The 22,880-nt window shown below is 39.7% G+C and overlaps 1 protein-coding gene across 9 annotated transcripts in view; it reads left to right on the forward strand.

Annotated features, from left to right (window-relative positions):
- LOC122554930 (leucine-rich repeat-containing protein 63) overlaps positions 1 to 22,880 on the forward strand; it is a 34,696-nt gene that overhangs the window by 8,920 nt on the left and 2,896 nt on the right. For 6 of the 9 annotated variants that reach the window (XM_043700350.1, XM_043700346.1, XM_043700347.1 and 3 more), the window contains 6 exons: positions 939 to 1,013; positions 2,145 to 2,299; positions 4,210 to 4,308; positions 5,470 to 5,606; positions 12,300 to 12,383; positions 21,030 to 21,269. In XM_043700350.1, coding sequence (XP_043556285.1) covers positions 939 to 1,013; positions 2,145 to 2,299; positions 4,210 to 4,308; positions 5,470 to 5,606; positions 12,300 to 12,383; positions 21,030 to 21,269 — 790 coding nt within the window. Of the gene's footprint in view, positions 1 to 938; positions 1,014 to 2,144; positions 2,300 to 4,209; positions 4,309 to 5,469; positions 5,607 to 12,299; positions 12,384 to 15,978; positions 16,087 to 16,237; positions 17,541 to 21,029; positions 21,270 to 22,880 lie in introns of those variants that run through there. The other 3 variants (XM_043700353.1, XM_043700354.1, XM_043700352.1) reach the window with 3 other exon arrangements.

Raw genomic sequence — 22,880 nt, forward strand, 5'->3', positions numbered from 1 at the left:
CCTGCACATCTTTGGATTGTTGAAGGAAACCAGAGGAAACCCGCGCAGACACAGGGAGAATGTGCAAACTCCACACAGACAGTCGCCCGAGGCAGGAATTGAACCCAGGTCCCTGATGCTGTGAGGCAGCAGTGCTAACTGCTGAGCCACCGTGCTGCCCTTTAATCCCTGATGTAACTTAACGTAATATGAATGGAATACAGATGTCACTGTGAAAGCTGTCAATATCCCATGTTCCTCGATTACGAAAAATTCTTGAGGTGCCATCTTGCTCTTGATGTAAATTTAGGCCACTTTTTTCAAGTTGAGTTAAGCCACAGTTAGCCAGTCCATGTTCCTGTTGCTAGGCATGACTCAGCTGCTGTATCTGGGGGGTGAATTCTTTTCCCTTTAAGTCTGTTGGCTAGTGGGAATGGGATTGGGCTAACGGAGCAGGCAAGTAAGATCACCATGAAAATCGAACACCACCTCTGATCTAAGGCACATATCTACCCCAACCAAAATACGGTACAAAGAGAAGCAAACATTATCTGGTCACAGAGGTGTCACTAGGAAGCTAACAGCAATGTGAAATGCCTGGGATTATATGTGACCGCTCCACCTTTGTTTTCTGATTGAAGTGGCACTTTAAACATAAAAATGTGCCACTCATGTCTCAAGAACAAAGTTTCAAAAACTGTACTTGTCACTGTACTATGCTGATCCACACAGAGCTTCTGTACGTTACTTTGTCATTATCAGAAGAAGATCTACCACCATCTTCTCAGGGTGAAAATAAAGTTGGGGAACAAATGCTGGCCTTCCCACTGATCCCCTCATACTAACCATGAAATATAACAAATTTACCAGAACAAATAGTTTCACCAGTGAACTTCCACATTTGTGAGTCAACTATTTACATTAGCTTGTACTAATGATTTCAAATTTTATCATTACAGAAATGATTGCTGCTGCTCGACATCTAGAAAATAACTTAAGACGTGGTATTGGGCCAGAATTGCCTGGCTATCCAGGTAATAAAAATGTTGAAAAAATGATGAGAATAAATCACCAATGGAATGTAAAAACCACACTAATAAAGCATTTGACATGATTTTAACAATGCATTTGAAAAACATCATACTGTATTCAGTATAGTATTACAGAACATTTAATACAAAAGTAAATCAACAAATACTACAAACGTAATGTTTAAATGTAGAAATTTCATGTGACAATCCATTATAAAAACATGTTGGTTAACATTCCTATTTAAGATGTCTTACTGCACAATTTATTGATTTAATTAATTAAATAATTTGAAGAAGGTGTATGAATAAAGTTACCATCTGTCTTCATTTGCCAATTGTGATTTCTCAAGATCCATTACTTACTTAACCATAAACATTTGCAATTTATTACAGACACTTTCACCATCTTTGGTAAATTTTGTCACAAGAGATCCAATGGTGTATAAAGTGATAGAAATATAAAATCAGCTGTTGAATGCTAATATGTATCTGGAGATTTGAATTTAACATGAAGGGATGAAAGTTGAATGTAACAGCCTCAGTATCCTCTCTATTTAAGATTTTTTGAGCAGTCCTGATTTTAATTACTTTGCTTTTGGTGGCCATGTTTCAGCTTCCTCAGCCTTCAGGTTGTAATACCCTTCGTACATCTAGCTGCTTCTCGACCTCTTTTCCTCCTTTAGGACCATCCTTAAAGCCTACTTCGCAATCAACTTTTGGTCATCTGCCCTAATATCTCCTACCATGGCTTGGTGTCAAATTTTAGTTTCTCATGTGAAGCGACTGATGAAATTTTATTTTACATTAGGGGCTTGATATTAATGCAATTGATATAATTGTTTTTGTGGTCATCTTCAGTCCCCTTCACTAAACCCATAGTTCAGCATTTATAGGATTGATACTTAGAGTCATACGGGAAGGAAACAGACTCTTCAGTCCGACCAGTCCATGCCAACCATAGTCCCAAACTAAACTAGTCTCGGTCTGCCTGCATTTGGCCTGTATCTCCTCAAACATTTCTTCTTCATATACTTATCTAAATGTCTTTTAAACATTGTAACTCTACCCGCATCCAGCGCATCCTCTGGAGGTTCATTCCACACACGAATCACTCTGTGTCTTTTCTGATTTCAGTTGCAGGTCCAAATACTGAAGGAGGTAAAGAAATTCTTGAATCTTCAGACAATGTATCCCTAGATTCGGAGGAAGAACCAGAAGGAAACGTAAACCCATATGATCTTCTTGTTCTAAGAACCATAACAGTCGGAAATGATTCTTTAAACCTCAGGGTAAGTCAATGAATGATCTTCTTACTTAAAATTTAGTCATTTTATTAGTCTGACGTAGTCATGCAATGCACCATTACAGTCTTTGGGTACATCCTATCTCACCAGCAGGACACACTCACCTGACCAATTGAGAAGGAGTCTCCCTGGGGGTCATCAACAGTGTCTCCAGACTGCATAAAATCTCATGGCATCAGTTTAATCATGAGCAAGGAAACATCCTGCCAAGTACCACCACACACACCCTCTACCCTTGGTTCCATGTTGAATACCACTTAGACAAAGGTTATGAGGGTGGCAAGGACACAGAATGTACTGTGGCTGCAGGACTTCAGTGTCTTTCATCAAAAGTGACTTTGTAGTATCACTATTGACTGTGCTGGGTGAGTCCTAAAGAGCATAGCTGCTTGACTGGGTCTGCACCATGTTGTAAAGGAACCAACAAGAGAATTTTTTTTGTTTTAAATTCATGTATAGTATATGTCACTATAAGCCACCATTTATTGTCAATCCTTAATTGCCCAAAGGGCAGTTTATAGTCACACTACTGTAGGTCTGGAGACACTTGTAGACCACACCACGTAAGGGTAGCAGAATTCTTTTCCGAAAGGAGGGGATGGACATTAGCGAACCAGGTGGGTTTTTACAACATTTGACAGTCGTTACATGGTCACTGTTAGACGAGTTTATTAAATATAAATCTATATTTAAATGTCATCGCCTACCATGGGGGATTCAACCTCAAGTCCTTGAAATATTAGTCAACAACTTTGGATTACTCATCTAATGATATGACCACAACACTAACCCTCCATACTTGACCTTGCCCTCACCAGTCTACTTGATGCACAGTTCTTGTGGGGACAAAGTTCAGTCTTTACATTGAGGATACCCTCCATTATGCTGTGTGATACTAACCACCATTCACCCCCACCACCTCCTCCTCCTCCTCTTCCCCCCCCCCCCCCACCCCATGCCTCTGATCACCAGCAAATAAATCACGCACAATCTGCAATCTCATGGCCTAGTGTATCCACATTCTGCCATTAACATCAGGCCAAGCCACCAACTCTAGTTCAATGAAGCGTGCAGGAAAGCAAGCCAAGATCAGCACTAAGCATTCTTCAAAATGAGCAGTCAAGCTTGGGAAGCTCCAACATGGGACTGCTTGCATGCCAAACAGCAGAAGTAACATGAAACAGACAGGGCAAAGTGATTATACAACCAAGGGATTTACTTTATTTACCTCCACGTTTCTAGATGACAGTTGATCTGACAAATTTATGCATTCACATTACACCCTAACTTATGTTTAGTTTGTATTTATTTTTACTTTAGAAATAAATCCTCTTTTTCCTCTCTTTAGGGGCTCACAAAGAGTTTTTCCTAATCTCTTTAAAAGCAAATAAAATACCAAATCTCCATGACACATAACAGGTTGAGTTCATAGCCTTTATTATTTCTTTCTACATAATTTCATTGTAGTTGAAACTCAGTTACTTTCACATCCCTTGACAGTTAATGTTTCATTAAGTTTCATATGCATCCAAACTATTTTCCAAATTTCCAGTTTTTTTTTGTTGTTGCAATTGTACAAATTTGTGGGTATTACTTGGGCATAATTATCTACATTGAAAAATGTGAATATCAGTGCAGTGTTTCTTCATGTAGTCATTATTTTGTTCCCTGTGTCCTTGACGAACATTGGAGGTGCAGCCAATACATCAATGCCCTTTATAAACAATTTTAATAATTATCAAAGCATCTAAATATTTTTGAAACATTTAGCATTTCTATAATTTCAAAATAATGTAGTTTTAATTCCCAATGAATTAATGACAAAAGGTAGAGGTATTTTTCAAGTTTTGTAGAATATGATTATCATCATGTTTAATATCATCACTATATTGTAGGGTCATTTTCTTCGCCAACTTCCTGACCTGACTGCACTTGTTTCCATATTAAAGTATCTGAACCTGTCTTTCAACACTTTACAGGACATTCCTGCTGAGGTGAGAGCAATTTACTAAAACTGCATTTGTATTATTGCTTTACTCAGATAACTTATGTGATCATGTCTAAACTATAGCATTCCTATAATGAAACCTCTTCTAGCCAACTGCCATAACTGAATTAATGATTGGCATCTAGTCACCAAGAATGCTGGAGAACAATGCTGTAGAGCATATTGTGACATACCCCTAATTACATAATCAATGGATTAGTTTGAGAGTTTGAGAAGATTTGTATCTCAGGTTGAGGTTCTGGATGTAGGTTTGCTCACTGAGCTGGAAGGTTCATTTCCAGATGTTTCGTCATCCTACTAGGCAACATCTTCAGTGGGCCTCAGGCGAAAATTCCTGCTTTCTATTTATATGCTTGGGTTTCTGTGGGTAGTTGAAGTTACTGTACTTGAAGTTAACTGCTACAAAAAATATTTAGAAGTGAAATAATTACACAGAGGCCAGTATCCCATCACCAAGGCACCCTTTGTTTACATGTGCATAGTACACTCACTGTGACCAGCCAGCTTGGAGTCAGTCCTTGAAGTCAGGAGACTCACTGTATACATCTGTCAGCCAAGCCTCCTTGATTGGCCCAGGTTAACAACCTCAATCAAGGATCTCATAATAAATAAGATCCACCTGGTTCCAATCACAACAGTAAGGTAAGAAATTAATTAGTTTCACATTATAAATTCCACAATATCATTGGCATCACAACGGGTGATTTCAAATTCGTTGGTTAGATTTGAATGCTTTCATCTGAGAACAAATGTATATTTTTCCATTTGCACGTAGATGAAACCGACTTACTGTTTTCTAATTATTTTTGAATAGATTTATTTTTGGCGGAATGTGAGCAATGTTGGGGAATTACATAATTGAAGTGAAAATTGTTTAGAAAACAAAATATTTGGCCATAGAATGCTTTGTATTCTTGTATACTTTTTTATTGTTCGATCTCTCTATATCACTTTATATTTAACTTCTCTTGTTTCAATTTGGCTACTCATGCTAGTTCTTCCCAACATTTGAATTTTTAAGCTTTCTTTTATAAGCCAATTATAAACCAATCAGAAATGTAATTATGTTACTAACAACTGTTATACAGTACTTTAAAAACAATTTAAGTGAATGAATATGTTTTCATTTAACTTCTTTTCCCTTCAGATTTATAGATTCTCCCACCTCGAAGTGCTGAATTTACGAGACAACCCTATAAAGGAGATTTCTTCTGATATTGCAAAACTAGCAAACCTGAGAATCTTTAATATTTCCTTCTGCCAGATTTCAACCCTGCCTGCTGGGTAATGTGTTCCAAATGTCTTCTACAGCATAATAGCAATTTTTAGAATAAGTCTTGACACATATTGTGAAAAGAAAATTCTGAACTTGTTTGCGACCATAAAATGATGTGAGCTGTAAGATTATATTGGGAATCTGTGTGCTCCTGAATATTTTATCTCCACAATTCAGTAAACAACTTCCTGTAAAAACCGAATGAACTGAGGATGCTGTATATCAGATACAGTTCTGTGGAAGGGTCACACAACCCGAAAGGTTAACTGTGATTTCTTTCCCCAGATGCTGCCAGACCTGCTGAGCTTTTCCAGCAATTTCTGATTTTGTAAACAACTTCCTGTCCCCCAGATTGCTTTTTAATTAGTCTAAAAGTCTCCTCTTCCAATTACTTACCAGTGGTCATTTAGCAGTACAGAATTTCAGTGCTGTTGGAGTATCAAAACTTTTCATTTTGCACTCACCAGGATAATTCTCAAGAATGTAAATAGAAAACAACATCTGTATGGTATGAATGAACAGTGCTGATTGAATTTTTCATCACTATTTAAAATTATATTTTATTCTTCTTACATTGTCCCCCAAATATTTCTGTTTCTACTTTTTACTCTATTATTAACAAAATTGTTTGATAATTTATTAAAAATATGCTTTTCTATCTTACTTTCCACATTCAGTATGTCGCTCTTGCCTGTGTTTCAGGCATTGTGCCATACCAGCAAGCTCTTAATAACCATTGAATCTTTCAAGGAGATGCTAATTGCTGTAACTGGGATTTGACTGATTTGGATACAATGAGGTAGATTAGTCAGGAATGTATTGGGCATTATCTGCAACCAAACACCCCCCTCTGAAAAATGTATCAGCACTGCACTAACCAGAAACCTGGCTGTCCCATAGTGATAATATATGGATATTAAAAGAGTAGTTTTAATTGGATTAAAATGAGATTTCTGCCCCCATTTGAGAGGAGGTCCCATCCTATAGAGCTGATTGGCAAGCTATTTTGCAGTTGTAGTTTCATTTCTAAATTCCTAATATTTTGACTTCTATTTGCATTCTTTACATTAGTTTAAAACAAAAGTTTGATACCCTCATGGGATTTCCATCCCTACCATGCTTAAATTACTGATGTCATATCTCAGACAGAAGTGTCTGTCTGAGAGTAAATTTATTTTGTTTTATCCCACATTGGCACATACGTATCATGGCATCACCGATTTCAAAGCAATCTCACAGTTGTATAATTAAAATTGGAGGAGCTGATGCAAAAGATGTCATTTCCTGTTGTACGGTCTCTGCTTTAAATACTTTCCATACTACTGTCCTTTGCTAAGTATGATAACCCCTCATTCCACTGGCACCATAGTAACCGTGAAACAAGTCAAAATCATATTATCATTAATAAGAGATGAGATTTAATCATAATTTAAGATACAAATGTTACTTGCAACTTGAGTTAGTCATCTAAAACAAAACCTTTCTTGGAATCTTTAGCTTTTACCAGTCAGAATCTTAATTTCTCACTTTTGTTTTATCATTGTTCTTGATTAATCTTTCTTTAGCCTTTTAATATGGTGATCTGTTCAAATTATCTTAATTGCTGATCATTTCACCCTCTAACTTTAAAATTATATCATACATGCACTTAAAGCTCTACAGTTCTCCCTTCATCTGGATCCATCTTGACGATGAGCCTTACTACTCCTATTCCTTTCGTCAAATCCAAATTGGCGGCACGGTGGCTCAGTGGTTAGCACTGATGCCTCACAGTGCTAGGGACCCAGGTTCGATTCCAACCTCTGGCGACTGTGTGGAGTTTGCACATTCTCCCTGGGTCTGTGTGGGTCTCCTCCGAGTGCTCCAGTTTTCTCCCACAATCCAAAGATGTGCAGGTGAGGTGGTTTGGCCATGCTAAATTGCCCATAGTGTTCAGAGGTGTGTAGGTTAGGTGCACTGGTCAAGGATACATATAGGATAATAGGGTAGGGGAATGGGTCTGGGTGGGTCACTCTACAGTGGTTCACTGTGGACTTGTTGAGCCGCAGGTCCTGTAGGAATTCTATGATTCAAATTCTCCTTTTTTCTCAAATTTTGCTGACTTTAGCAGGTATCAACATGTTTAATTCTATCCTAATTGTTTTAAGACCTGTTTCTCTGAGTGCTTTGATGATTTTACTGGCCACATTAACTGCTTCGTGCCAAGCTATTTGTCAAGTCGATGCAAAGGTTTAAACCCATTCTTCAGTGCAGTATTTCCTATCCTTTGAGGAAGTCTGATTTTAACTGGTTGCCAGCATTTTCTTGCACACTAAACAAGATATCCCAATATTATGCCACTCCTTATTAATTCTCATGTGATCCTAACAAAAGCATTGAGAACATTTTATTCATTCTTCCGTGTTTTATCCTGGATGATGGCCTGAAACTGTCAACTTCAGTTCCCTTAAAAGCAATCAAGGACATAAATATCACCGAGAAAGCTACCAATTTACTATTGCTATCTAAGGTTCCCTTTCACTGAATGCGTGTTAATACCAAATTGCCATTCTATTGAATTATACAAAGACATGTTGTTCCAATTCCCATGTGCTGCTGTGTTTTTCCTATCTCTTATCTTCTAGCCTCAATCACTTCTTCTCATTAACTTTTACATGGCCCAATAGTTTCCATACCATCTCTATCATGAGCCCTGAAAAAATTTTACAGTCTAATAAAATATTATCATAACATATTTAAAATAGAAATAAAACTTCTGATTGATTCCAGGCAATGACAAATACTTGAATTTGTTCTTTATCTTAGATGACATTTTCTTTCAAAAGTCACTTGATAAATAACTCTGGATTTTTTATTTCGCATTTCAAATTTCACTATATACAAAATAGCATTGCTGGCTAACATTTTTTTTAATAATATTTCATTTATTTCATTTCAAACCAAACGGGAATATTCTTTTTTTTTATTAAAGCCACGGAGACTACGTATATACGGTTTTGTTATTTTCCCTGAATCCCTTTAGATTTCAGGAAAGCATTTCCCTTAAATATTTTGTTTTAATCTTAATTTAATCCATTATTATCATTAATTTTAATCAGACTTAATGTTTTTGAAATGCCTGATACTCAGTATTTAGTGTTTTTATAGCAGTTCTAATATTCCCAAGTACATTGTTAACAAATGGTTTGATGGGTTTTGGATGATTCATTTTCAAAATTTAGGAACAAAGTAGAGATTCATGTTTGAATTGAATTGAATTTATTGTCACGCTTACTGAGGCACAGTGAAAAGCTTTGTCTTGCAGCAATACAGGCAGATTACAGAGTTAAGTAGCATAAATAAGTAAATAATAGGTAAACAGCAGCAAAACCAAAAGCACCGGTTCAGGCGAATGTTAAGAGTTTGTGAGTCCATTCAGTATTCTAACAACAGTAGGGTAGAAACTGATTTGAAACCAGCTGGTGCATGTGTTCAGGCTTTTGTACTTTCTCCCCGATGGTAGAGATTGTCGAAAAACATTGCCAGAGTGGGATGGATCTTTCAGAATGCTGGTGGCCTTTTCTTGACAGCGGGCCTGGTATATGGATTCTATAGATGGGAGGTTGGCCTTTGTGATTGTCCGGGCCGAGTTCACCACTCTCTATAACCGTCTCCGATCTTGAATGGTACAGTTGTCACACCAGGTAGTGATACATCCAGACAAAATGCTCTCGATGGCACACCTATAAAAGTTGGCAAGGTTAATCACCGTCATGCCAAATTTCCTCAGCTGCCTGAGGAAGAAGAAACATTGTTGGGCCTTTGTAACTAGTGCGTCCACATTAAGAGTCCAAGAAAGCTTGTTGTAGCTGACCATTCCCAGGAGCTTGACACTCTCCACTCATTCCACCTCTGTGCTGTCAGTGTGTGGGGGGGCATGAGTAACATCCCGCCGAAAGTCAATAATGAGTCCCTTGGCTTTGCTGTCATTCAGAGCTAGGTTGTTTTCAGTGCACGATTTTTCCAGGTCTTCCACCTCCCATTTGTAGTCTGTTTTGTTGCCATCAGGGATTCGACTGACTATGGTGGTGTCATCAGCGAACTTGTAAATGGCATTAGTCTGGTATTTGGCGACACAGTCATGGGTATACAGTGAGTACAGTAGGGGGCTGAGTACACAGCCCTGAGGGGCTCCAGTGTTGAGTGTTAGTGAGGATGTAATATTGTCCCCAATTTTCACTGACTGTGGCCTGTGCATCAGGAAACCCTGAGGATCCAGTTGCAGAGGGTGGGGCTTCGTCCAAGATCACTAAGTTTAGTAATCAGTCTCAAGGGGTTAATAGTGTTGAAGACTGAACTGTAGTCAATGATAGGATTCTTACATAACTGTTTTTGGTGTCAAGATGTTCTGGGCAGGAGTGAAGGGCAAGTGATATGGCATCTGACGTGGATCTGTTGGTCCGATAGCCAAATTGAAATAGGTCAAAAGTTGGAGGGACGCTGGAGTTGATTAATGGCATGACCAGCTTTTCAAAGCACTTCATAACCACCGAAGTTAGGGCCAATGGGCGGTAGTCATTGAGACATGCTGCATGAGCCGCCTTAGGCACAGGGATGATGTTGGCCTTCTTGAAACAGGCAGGGACAGTGGCCTGCTGCAGAGAGAGGTTAAATATGTCCGAGAAGACCTCTCTGCCAGTTGATCTGTGCATTCTCTGAGTGTACAGCCTGGTACTCCATCTGGTCCCATCGCTTTCCTTGGATACACCCAAAGGAAAACTGATCTGACCTCTGATGCAGTGACTGTTAGATTACGTTCGTCAGGACTTGTCGGAATAGGTGTTACCTCTCCACCGAAATTCTGTTCAAAGCGAGCATAGAAGACGTTGAGACAATCTGGGAGGGATGTGTCATCGACTGCTTTCTTGCACTGTCTCTTTTTAGAACCTGTGATGTCATTCAGTCCTTGCCATAGTCGCCGGGTGTCTGTTTGGGTCTCAAGTGTGGATCGATATTGGTCCTTGGCTGTCCTAATGGCTCTGTGGATTCCTTATTTGAGTGGGTCTCCTGATCTGAAGGCCTCACGCCTGGTTTTTAGCAGGTTCTGTATGTCCTGATTCATCCAGGGTTTCCTTTTGGGCAACATCCGGATTGACTTCCTCGGTATGTAGCCCTCCACATGCTTGCTGATAACATCTGTGAAGGAAGTGGCATACTTGTTCAAGGTACCTGCGGACTGTTTGAACGTGGCCCAATCAGCCGATTCCAGACAGCACCGGAGTTGATCCTCTGCCTCCTCCGACCAGCACTGAACCTGCATCCACGCGGGGGTCTCCTTCTTGAGCTTTTGCCTGTAAGCCTGGAGAAGAAACACTGCATTGAGGTCAGAGTTCCTGAAATGAGGGAGGGAGATGGAGCAGTAGGCATCCTTCACAGTGGTTTAGCAGTGGTCTAAAATGTTCGGGCCCCTGGTGAGGCAGGTAATGTTCTGGTAGTACTTGGGCAACACCTTCCTTAGATTGGCTTGATTAAAGTCACCAGTTACAATAATCAGGGCCTCGGGGTGTTCCATCTCCAGGGGGTTAGTGGTGGAGTTCAGCACATCCAGAGCTTCCTCAACCTTTGCTTGTGGTGGTTTTATACATAGCAGTTAATTTAGCAGTGTTAAATTCCCGTGGTAGATAGAAGGGGGCGGCATTTGATGGTATTTGTACTCTGTGAGGAAGGAATTCTTTTGCCCATGTCGTCTCATGCCCTCAGGCTGAGACATTGTAGTGAACTCAACCATTATTAAATAAATGGTAAGAGGTATAAAAAATTTGAAAGCATCGGCCAAGTGTGAAGTGACTGGATTTCATACATTGAGCTGTAGAAAGATGACATTCTTGTCTCCGTGTAGCGAAACTGAAATTCTGTATGTTTTTAAATGTAAAAAATAAAACGGAAAGGAATATGTTTGTCTAGTTTATTTGGAAAATATCTGATAGTACAAGAATATTTTTCTTAATTCCAACAGGCACCAGGATCTTAAAATGAATAACTTGTATTTTTAAACAATTTGTTGAATGCACTAAAATATTTTGATGCTTTATGAAGATGTTTGCACATTTTAATTACTGTTGTACAACTTTGTTCTTGGAATTTATTCATTTTACTAACAATGCAGATATATTTCTTCAGTTAACATTTGCATAGCGCCTCAGTCAAATATCTCACATCACTTGACAGAAATGTTGTCAAATTAATTTGGATAACGAGCCACATAAGGACATATTAGGGCTGGTTATTATAAGACTGGCCAAAACAATATTTAGGACCTCTTTAAAGGAAGAGAGAGAGGTGGAGAATTTAAGATTTAGCGTAGGAATTCCAAAGCTTAGTATTAGGATGGTTGAAGGTATGATGCTGAATGAAGGAATAAGGTAAGCCAGAGTGCAGATTGAAGCAGATATTTGCAGATGAGCAAATACATTAATTCAAGAAATTTGGTCCAATGTTAGTTCATCTTTAAACTTTAAGCAATCCTTCTAATAGGCATCAAAGAAATGCAACTGACTTAGGTTCTGATATGGCACTGACAAATGAAAAGTGATCCTTGCTTAGACAGAATGCTCATGCAGGCTACATAATGGCCGCAATGCATTCTAGTTCTAGTCCAGCAATGTTTTAGAAATCTTTCACAAGTAAATTCATCTTAAAAATATGTCGGGTTTTTTTGACAGGTTATTTCATTTAGCAAATCTCCAGTCCCTGAACATTGCCTATAACAAGATTTCTGTTATTTCCAATGACATTAAGAACCTAAGGTTAGTAATGATTATTCTTGTATAATTCATTATTTCATTTATTTGATTGATTTATTGTCACGTGTATCCTGTTACAAAATACAATGAAAAGTGTTGTATAGTGTTGCCCCTCTCTGGTACCATCTGAAAACACACAAAAATAAACCAAAACATAGAATACAAAGGCAGAAAGATGAATAAATAAAGAAAGTGTCCAACCTTACATGATTTGCAGATGTCAGTGTTGGACTGGGGTGTACAAAGTTAAAAATCACCCAACACCAGGTTATATTCCAACAGGTTTAATTGGAAGCACTAGGTTTCAGAGCGCTGCTCCTTCATCAGGTGGTTGTGGAGTACACAATTATAAGACACAGAAGTTATAGCAAAAGTTTACAGTGTTATGTAACTGAAATTATACATTGAAAAATGTCTTGATTGTTAAGTCTCTCATCTGTTAGAATGACCATGTTAGTTTCACTTCATTCATATGTAAATCACAAACATTTTTAAACAAGTTACATTCTCAGGTTAACTTTGACATTTGGTGTCAGCCCAGATAATGTGTTGAAGGTGTTCACCCCCTATGTGCTGTGGTCTGTGCCATAATGTTTAGACTGACTCTAATCTAAAAAATGAGTTAACAGAGTCTTACATGGATTCATGCAGTTTTTGAGCAACGTACAATATAACGCTGCAAGTACAAATTCACCCCATAGGTACCCATTCGGTACCCATAGGGAGAGCCTCAACCAGGACCTTGGGTTCATGTCACACTACAGGTGACCACCATTGCACTATACACGCGCACACACACACACACATATATATACATTTGTGGGGTAAATTTGTTCTTGCAGAGTTACATTGTCTGTTGCTCAAAAACTGCATGAATCCATGTAAGATTCTGTTAATTCTTTTTTTAGATTAGAATCAGTCTAAACGTTATGGCACAGACAGCAGCACACAGGGATGAACACCTTCAACACATTATCTGGGCTGACACCAATTGTTAAAGTTAACCTGAGAATGTAACTTCTTAAAAATGGTTTTGTGATTTACATATGAATGAAGTGAAACTAACATGGTCATTCTAATAGATGAGAGACTTACCAAACAATCAAGATATTTTTCAATGTATAATTTCAGTTACATCACACTAAACTTTTGCTATAAATTCTGTGTCTTACAATTGTGTACTCCACAACCATCTGATGGAGCAGCGCTCCGAAAGCTAGTGCTTCCAATTAAACTGTTGGACTATAACCTGGTGTTGTGTGATTTTTAACTTTTGTCCAACTTTACAGTCCTCCTTGTTAAGTGCTCTTTCTTGAATCTGGTGACCATGCATGAAACCACTTCCATTGCACCACTGGAACATATGTTGTTACTCTTTGACACCATCTTGCCTCCACTGACACTTTTGCCACTGTAAATCTCCTGACTAATGCAGACATCATCAATCCTGCTGGGTACCACACTGGCCCAAACACAACTCTGCCGTAGCTATGAATCTGCTTTAGGCCCACCTTGCCGGTGCAGCCGCAGCTGATGTCGCTGGGTCTTATACTGGGCCCAAACTCGCCTTCACCGCCACCTCCATGATTCTGCGCTGGACACAGACTCCTCTCGGAACTCAAACTTAGCCTCTGCTGCAGTAGCTATGAGTCAGTGCTAGGACCACCTCGAAGACATAGAAGCTATTGGGAACACAGACTAGCTGACGCCACTGCCATAGATCCACGTTGCTGGGCCCACTTAAGCCTGCACTGGGCTCACTCACCGCCACCGATGTCATTGCTGCAACTGAGCTCTTCACCAAGAACTAAGTAAAATAGAAGGCAAAACAAAATGAGAGAAGAGAAAGAAAAAAAAAGAAATGAAAAACTGATGGAGCAGATGAGCTCTGGGCTCAGAGCTCCTCTCACTGCCATCTTACCAGAAGATGGTGTCAGATGTATAACAATATTTAGATAAGTGCAATTTGTATAGCACCTTTGACTGACGTAGTATTTTCAATGATACATCAATGCAGGTTTGCTTTCAGTGAAACATCTGTTTCTGAATTACTTTAAAACAATTGAGTATTTCAGTTACAGATACATAAAGGATTTGGAATCAAGGACCAGAAGTACAATTTCAAAAATTGCAGATGTCTCCAAATTTGTAGTTAATATAGAGGAAAGTTGTGATAAAGAAAATAAGTCACTAATGATTTAGTAGGATTGGTGTGTAAATGATTTATTGATTTTAATTTAGATAAATGTAGCAGTGCATTTTGATAGAAGGGAAAGGGGCCAACTATTTCCTGCAAAATAAGTGAAAATAGAGAAGAGGACCAAAGGGAACTGAATTGCAGGTTCACAAATTATTAAAATATAATGCAGGTTAACAAAGTTTATGCAAAAGATAATTTAAGTAATGAAGTTCATTTCTAGAGGAAATAAGGCAAAGTTACATTAAACTTATTTACAACCTTGGTTAGACTACATTTGGGAGATAACAGAAGATGCAAAAAAAACCCAGCAGTTATATCAGAATTGAAAGGCTATAACCATCTAAAAAGATTGAAGGTGGTAGTAATTTTTGCTACAAAAGAGGAAAGTAATATGTAGCCTAATAGAGGTCCTTAAAATTATGGAGCGATGTGATAGCAAGAACAGAGAAAATATTTCAACTTTTTGGGAAATGGAAATTTATTGGCTATAAATATAAAGTCACTAACAAATTCAATGAGGAATTCAAGTGAAACATCTTTACCCAGAGAGTAGTTAAAATGGGGAAATTGTAACTGCAGCATTGAATCCTAGAATGACACAGTACAAATGAGATCGCTCAGACAACTGTGCCTGTGTCAGTTCATTGGTAAAGCTGCCCAATTAATACTGCTTGCTTGTTCTTACCTTGAAGCCTTTCATTTTTCTATTTAACCATTTCCTTTTTCAGACAATGCATTTTAGATCACAATAACTCATTGGGCTGAATCTTTCCAGAAATCCGCTGTTATTTTAGGCAAATTTCATGGAGGGTTTCTCTCCACAAAGTCTCGCAAATTTTCTCATGCAATCACTTCAAACTCTCATCATTAATCATGCACCATATCCCTAAGGAACCTCACTTGCCCTATTCTCCCTCGAGCCATAGGTAGAAGCATTTGCAGGTACTGGCACATTCCAGACTCCCTGGTACCAACATCACATTTGAAAGGCTGTCGAGCACCCCCAAATCGAACACGGTCTGGAGCTGCCCTCAGCAATCTCTGTGAATTGTCCCAGGCATAAGTGTCAAATAGCACCCCACTTGGCAGACAGGGACTTGGATGTTCTGGTGGATGAGGTGATGCAGAAGAAGTCTGTTTTGTTCTCCCAGGACTGGCAATGGAGGACTTGACACCAGACCCTGCCAGCCTGGTCTGAGATCACCATTCAGGTCAGTGCAATCTCAATGGACTGGAGAAGCATCCAGCAGTGCAGGACAGACAACTAATGCTATGTGCTCTGTACATTGCTTACTCACTCACTCAGGACACCTCACCACTTTTACTCACCTGATGCAACACTAATAGCTGTGCCACCAATTTTTGTCTCACTTAATACCTTCCTTTCACTCATTCCAGGAGCAAATGTATCATAGTAAGTGCTGAAAGAGCTAAGGTGGTTAGTGGGGCACCTGACATACAGCTCCTTTGAAGAGTGGATCTTGGCCCTTGCAAGTGAAGATCAAGGTTGGTTCTGTGAAGATGCTAAAACATCCATGACTCGGTAGCCAAGTAAGAAGTATTGTTCATTGCATTAATTCCCCTATGAATGTATTCTTAACATTGTCCAACTTCTACTCTTTGTTCACAATGCATTCTCTCTTCCGTGCACAAGCAGCGTCAGAACAGTCTCCATGGTTAAGTGGCTGACCCCACAAGACAACCCTTCCTCCACCTCCGAGGAAGAACGCATGGATGCCACAGAGGAGGCACCAATAGGACTACCTTCTGAACCTTCCACCAGCTCAGATACTGACACCTCGGTGAGAATATCAGCTGAATTCAAGCATGTTGCAGAGGAAGAAAATCCCAGGTTGCTGGCACTCAGAGGACTGAGGACCCCATGATGTTGGCCATTCGTGACTTAAGCAGGCAAGTTTGTTGGAGGCGCTGGACAACCTGAAACAAAAGGTTACACAACTGCATCAACACTTACTGGGACCTTACTGCCTCAGAAATGCAAACGTCTAGCCATTTCCATGAATAGGTTGTTGGCTGCCATGGAGAGCCAGGAGCAACACTCACACAGTTTGCTGGATATGCGCACAGACCTGCACTCCATCGCTCTAACCATCAGGGCATCACATCAACACCGAGGCAACAGAGAACAAGGGTCCTTAACATCACCCCTGGTGCCCCTTCCTCAAAGGGAACCAGGGTAGTGCCAGTATGGAACCAATTGGAGGAGGAGACTCCATACAGGAACCTCAGAAGTCTCCTCTCGGGCCACTTCAGAGGTGGCAGGGCCTTCGAGGTCCACACTGCCTGCTACCCTCAGCCCTATGGGAGGTCAAGCCAAGGAGCATGAACCTCCATCTGGACAGAACACACGCAGAATATCTGAGACACAAAACCCCTGGAGTCACCTCACCAAATCTTCAAGGCCAGTGTGCTCCACTGTAGGGCAGGCTCCCTTCACTCAAACTGCAGACCCTGGGACCTAATACTTTAGCACATTTGTTAATAAATATTTACATTTCTTGGCTGTGTGAACAAATGTATGTCTGGTAGTAATTACAAATACAGAGTCTAGCCAGCCTTTGTCTTGGCGAGATTCTGTAGTCAATGGTGAGAAGTGAGCAGCTCCTGCAGCATGTGAATGCCATGGGAACTCATTCTTGCTACTTTGCCACCTTGGATGAAACCTGCCACTCCACTATGCATTACGTGTGCATCACAGTCACGACTGGTATTTATTCCTGATGCTGAACGATGTGGTCAAGAGTGTTTGGGGCCAGGATTTGGACTCCACATGTTTCTTAATGCCTAAGTACAGCTGGCAAGTGTCTTTCAGCTGTACTGTATGGATATCTGTGTAATGCTGTTACCCTTTTGAAGGGCCTCACAGAGGGGCAAAGAGTTGTACATCACAGAAACAGACCCTTCGGTTCAACCCGTCCAAGCCAACCAGAGATCCGAAATTAATCTAGTCCCATTTGCCAGTATATGGCCCATATCGCTCTAAATCCTTCCTATTCATTTACGCATCCTGATGCCTTTTAAATGTTATAATTGTACCAGCTTTCACCACTTCCTCTGGTAGTTCATTTCATGAATGCACCACCTACTGTGTGAACAAGTTGCCCCTTAAGTCCCTATTAAATCTTTCCCCTCTCACCTTAAACCTATGCTGTCTAGTTTTGGACTGCCCAAATCTGGGGAAAAGACTTTGTCTGCTTACTGTATCCATGTCCCTCATGATTTGTAAACCTCTATCAGGTCACTTGAAGGCCCCTCCCTGATAGAATAAAACACCTACCCATCCACTGTGAGTGTAGTGGCCGCCATTTGCAGTTCCACACTTATTATTCACAGCAAGATGGCAGGATACAGTGATCACTTATTACACTGAGAGTCCTATGCTCAGCCTGTCACTCTTGGTGAACTCCAGTATCCACATTCCCTTCTTGGTAGTCTTCCCCATCCACCCCATTGGTTTTCCCACATTTCACCCAACCTGTCTATCTAAATCTTGATCTCCCCACTACATGGAATCGTACAGTATAGAAGAAGCCCTTTGAGTCTGACAAAAACAACTACTCTTAATTGACATTGGTCCCACTTTCCAGTATTAGGCCTATAATCTTGAACGTTATGACATTTCAAATGCTCATCCGAGTAAAAGTTAAAGGCTGCGAGATTTTCTGCCTCAATTACCCTTCCCAGGTAGTGTGTTCCAAATTTTCACCACTGTCTGGGTGAAAACATTTTCCTGAAATCCTATCTAAACCTTCTGCCTTTCAGTTTAAAATTATGCCCCTTTGTTATTGACCCTTCAGTTAAGGGGAATACGTTGGGAATTGCCTTTGGTTTCTATTCGGCGAGTGAGAGAATGGGAAATTATATACCAATGAGGCCAGCTGGTGTCACAATGAGAATATTAATGTGATCATGTGATTCTCCCAGTTTTCTCCATTGCCGACTAGCCAAAACAACCAAAGAACTGCAGATGCTGGAAATCAGAAACAAAATCAGAAATTGCTGGGATAATTCAGCAGGTCCGGCAGCATCTGTGAAGAGAAAGCAGAATTAACGTTTCAGGTCCAGTGACCCTTTCGTTTTTGTTTCTCCGTTGCCCCCACTGTTCAGAATTTGGGAAGATCCACCCATAGAATCCGTCAAAGAACGTGATATATTCTTCCATGGACTTACCATCCATCTTCTTAAATCTATCAAACATTGGCAATGCTTGATTCTTTTTTCTTATCTCCATACATAAATTGTATTAGAATCTGGAGGACCTCTTCAGTGTTCAGGTCAGAAAATTAGAAAGAAAATAAAACTAACTTTATTGTCACATGTATGAGTACAGTGAAAAGTGTGTAAGTCGCTGCTTACGCCACCATCTTAGGTACAGTGTCCCTAGGTACAGCTTCCTCATGTACAGATCTTAGAAAAATATAGAAGTAAAAAAATCCAGTGTAACAGATTTTCAGAATAAAATGGTGAAAAAAAAACTTTTTACTCCTTCTTAATAAGGATAACGTCAAACCTCTTCCAGGCTGCTTCTTGGCTGGAAAAGTAACCTAAGTCCACATCTCCACCTTGTTCTCCCACTGCTTGCATGGCTCCAATTCTGAAAACACTGGTGGATAACTATTATTTCATGATCCTGCAGCACAACTCAACCATTTCACTTCAAAAAGACACCAAGAGCTTTTCTTTTGTCAGAGACAGGAATTATATTTTCTTTACCTTCCCACTTAATAATTCATGTTTTCCCCTACCTTTTTTGATTTTTGTTACTATTTCACTGCCTGTGGTTGTTGTTAGGTCAATTTGTTGGTGGGTTTCTAAAATAATTATGAAAGCTGGTTTCATGTAACATTTCTGCCCGAGTGTCCTTGTAGAAAGAGCATATGGTCTCTATAGGTACTCTTGAAACTTTTCTGGATAATTTGGCTTTACTAGGACTGGGATTCATCATTACCTCCTCCAAAACAAACATGATTTAATTCCCCCCTCTTCCCACTGCTTCCCCCACCCCACGAGTTTCTCCCTTTATTGATTTTTAGTTTTTGACATTGCTTCCAGTAGTCAGATTTTGCTTTTTTTTTGTATAAAAGCAAGAGCTTAGTTCATTGGTATCCCTGAAGTTTTTTGGGTTGGGTGGGCACTTCAGGGGCTGAGGTGCATCATTTGCCCTTCCAACATCATTTTGATTTAATCCCTTAAAGTTTCTCCCTTTATACCCATTAGTGCAATCACTCCTCTGATCCTAGCAAAATAGACTTTGTCTTTGACCTGGGCAAAAGTGAGGACTGCAGGTCCTAAAGAAGGGCTTATGCCCGAAACGTTGATTCTTCAGCTCCTCGGATGCTGCCTGGCCTGCTGTGTTTTTCCAGCACCACATTTTTCAACTTTGTCTTTGACCCCTCAACTGCATTGATTACTATAATAGGTTGCATTGATCACTATTTCAACCCAATCTCCTTGTTTTCCTTCCCTATGTATCCTGGGCACATTTTAGCCAAGAATATTAAGTTCTCAATCTTCTCCTTTGAACCAGATCTTTGTTATTGCTATTAATGTAGTCGCAGATCACGAAGTGTGAAAATTCTTTTTAACCAAGTTATGTGCATTTATGTGTGTGTTCTCTAAAGTATTCTCACACTGCCTCGTATAATGTAGCTAAGGTAAGTAGTATCAATCCATTATGGGCGGCACAGTGGCACAGTGGTTAGCACTGCTGCCTCACAGCGCCTGAGACCCGGGTTCGTTTGCACATTCTCCCTGTGTCTGCGTGGGTTTCCTCCGGGTGCTCCGGTTTCCTCCCACAAATCTAAAGATGTGCCGGTCAGGTGAATTGGTCATGCTAAATTGCCCGTAGTGTTAGGTAATGGGTAAATGTAGGGGTGTGGGTGGTTTGCGCTTCGGCGGGTCGGTCTGGACTTGTTGGGCCGAAGGGCCTGTTTCCACACTGTAATGTAATGTAATCTAATCTAATTTAAATTGTGTATGAAGGAGAAAAATGGTATGCTGATAGAACTAAATGAAGAAGATGGGTGGAGCTTGTGTAGGAGCGTAAAACCAGGTGATCTGATTAATCTATTTTTGTCTGTGAATTTGCACATTTTCATGACTTAGCTATCTGTTTCTCGGATATATAGGTGATGTAAGAGCTCTTTTTCCTTCATGCCTTTACTATGCAGTAAATCCAGTGACATGAAGAAACATCCACTTACCTTCTGCATTTAAACAATTAATTCTCATTGTACAGTAGAGGGCACGTATTTTCAACATGTCTTTGTGAGGTACTTGAACTTATTGATTTGACAGCAGTGAATTTAGACTTCTATAATTGGTTCCATATATTAATGTTAACTCATAACTTTAACAATGATCTTGTCATGAAGACAGAGCATATATTTGAATAATTATGATTTTTGTATTAAACTCCTGCTATACAGAAAACTTCAGTTTTTAAATATTGAAGGAAATGAGCTGACAACTTTGCCACATGGCCTCCTCCAACTCCATTTAAAGCAATTACGTTTGGAGAATAATTACCTACACCCTTTGTTCTGGGAAGAAAATGCTCGGAACCAACCACAACGACTGACTGACCTAGCTGCAGTTACTTTCTCCAAGAACTACTTAATTCAGCAGTACACAAACATTCCTAAAGAGGTACAAGAAATACTGAACAAGTAAGTAGATCAGCTTACATCAGTTTCAGGTAATGGGTTCAGTTTCACTTACAGTTCTAGTGCTAATCCTTTCACTTAGGGCTGCTTGGTACACACTACAGGTCAATGGAGTCTTTTATTATTCAGGCTTCTCCAGTTACATTTTCTCATGTCCAATGTAGAAGTCATTACCCATTGACAAACCCAGACTCAATTTAAGAACTGGAGCTAGTCTGTGGTACAGAATAATCTGGATAGTATTTCAAAGGCAAATGATAAATTGGTTTATAATCACTCAGTAACATGTAACATCCATATCGCTTCTGAAAATGATTAATATCAGTTACACACAGACACTCTGATTCGAACTAAACTCCCATACAGGTTAATATACAGAGAGTCATTTGCAGCAAAAAAGCATAACAGGCAATCCAGCTTTCACGCAGTTTATGAAAGAGGTTTATAAACTAACCAATTGGTTAAGTTTCTTCTGAATAGGTTTTCTTGAGATTTTTGTCAAAAGACAGACATTCTAGGAATAGTGACCTAATTCGTACTAATTCTACACTTTCTCAAAACGATATGAGAATTCCAACCCACAGAATCTGGATTCCCTCCCTGCTCTCATCTCCCTCCCCCATTTGATGCAGTGGGTTCAAAGCCATGAGGTCAATAAATATTCTGTTAAAAGTGCCTGAATTTGAGTTACACATACTGAAATACTACCTTATCTTTTTTGAGAGGTGAAACCTTTCTTAAAAGGTATTTCACAATAACTCCTACACACAATAATCATTGTTTCACCAAGAATGTCTTGTGTGCCAATTTGCTACTGAAAATTAACAAGTATTCCAGCTACTACTTAGACCTGATGCTTTTGCTGCCATTGTTCAAATTCTGAAAGGAAACAATAAGTGCTGGAAATTCTCAGCAGGTGAGGCAGGATCTTTAGAGAAAAACAGAGTTAAGATGTTAGATATGAGCCTGGCTCAAATCCTATTGCACTTTAAAGGAAACAGTGACAGTGACCCAGAATAATGTTAATTAAAAGTGGTGTGTTTCTTATATATTATACTTATCGATGATTGAGGCTGAGGGGGAGTAGATGAGAATTTCTGGTCAGATCTTCACAACCACAGGACTGGACCTTTCTGCTGGATTAAGATCTTGAAGTTGTCTCAGTCCAGAGTCAAAAACCTCGGCCAGAGCTGTGGAAAGATATCAGTTATGGATATCAGTGGTGCCCCACCAATGGACAGACTAAGTAAAGGACAAGATCATTAGGAGAGTATGCAGTGTTGTCCATCTGGCAGCACATCATGAGAGGTAGCTGTGAAACATCTTAATATGGAGGTACGCTCTTTAGAGTTATGAAATTGTACATAAAAAGGTGTTTTGTTGGGCCTCACTGTGGAGGCAGGGTCCTCTGCAGGATGACCTGTTGCCAAAACTGCAGCTCGATGACCCTTCCAACTCGAGAAAAGGGGGTTGTTTAAAGGAGGCAAGTTAGCTTGCATAGAATAGGCATAAATGGGTCATTTTGGTTGACAAGAAATGACAGCTGGAGTGCCACAGGGATTACTGCTGGGTCTTCAACTTTTTACAATTTATATCAGTGACTTGGACGAAGGG

The sequence above is a fragment of the Chiloscyllium plagiosum genome, chromosome 12, assembly GCF_004010195.1.
Source record: "Chiloscyllium plagiosum isolate BGI_BamShark_2017 chromosome 12, ASM401019v2, whole genome shotgun sequence".
Lineage (NCBI taxonomy): Eukaryota > Metazoa > Chordata > Chondrichthyes > Orectolobiformes > Hemiscylliidae > Chiloscyllium > Chiloscyllium plagiosum.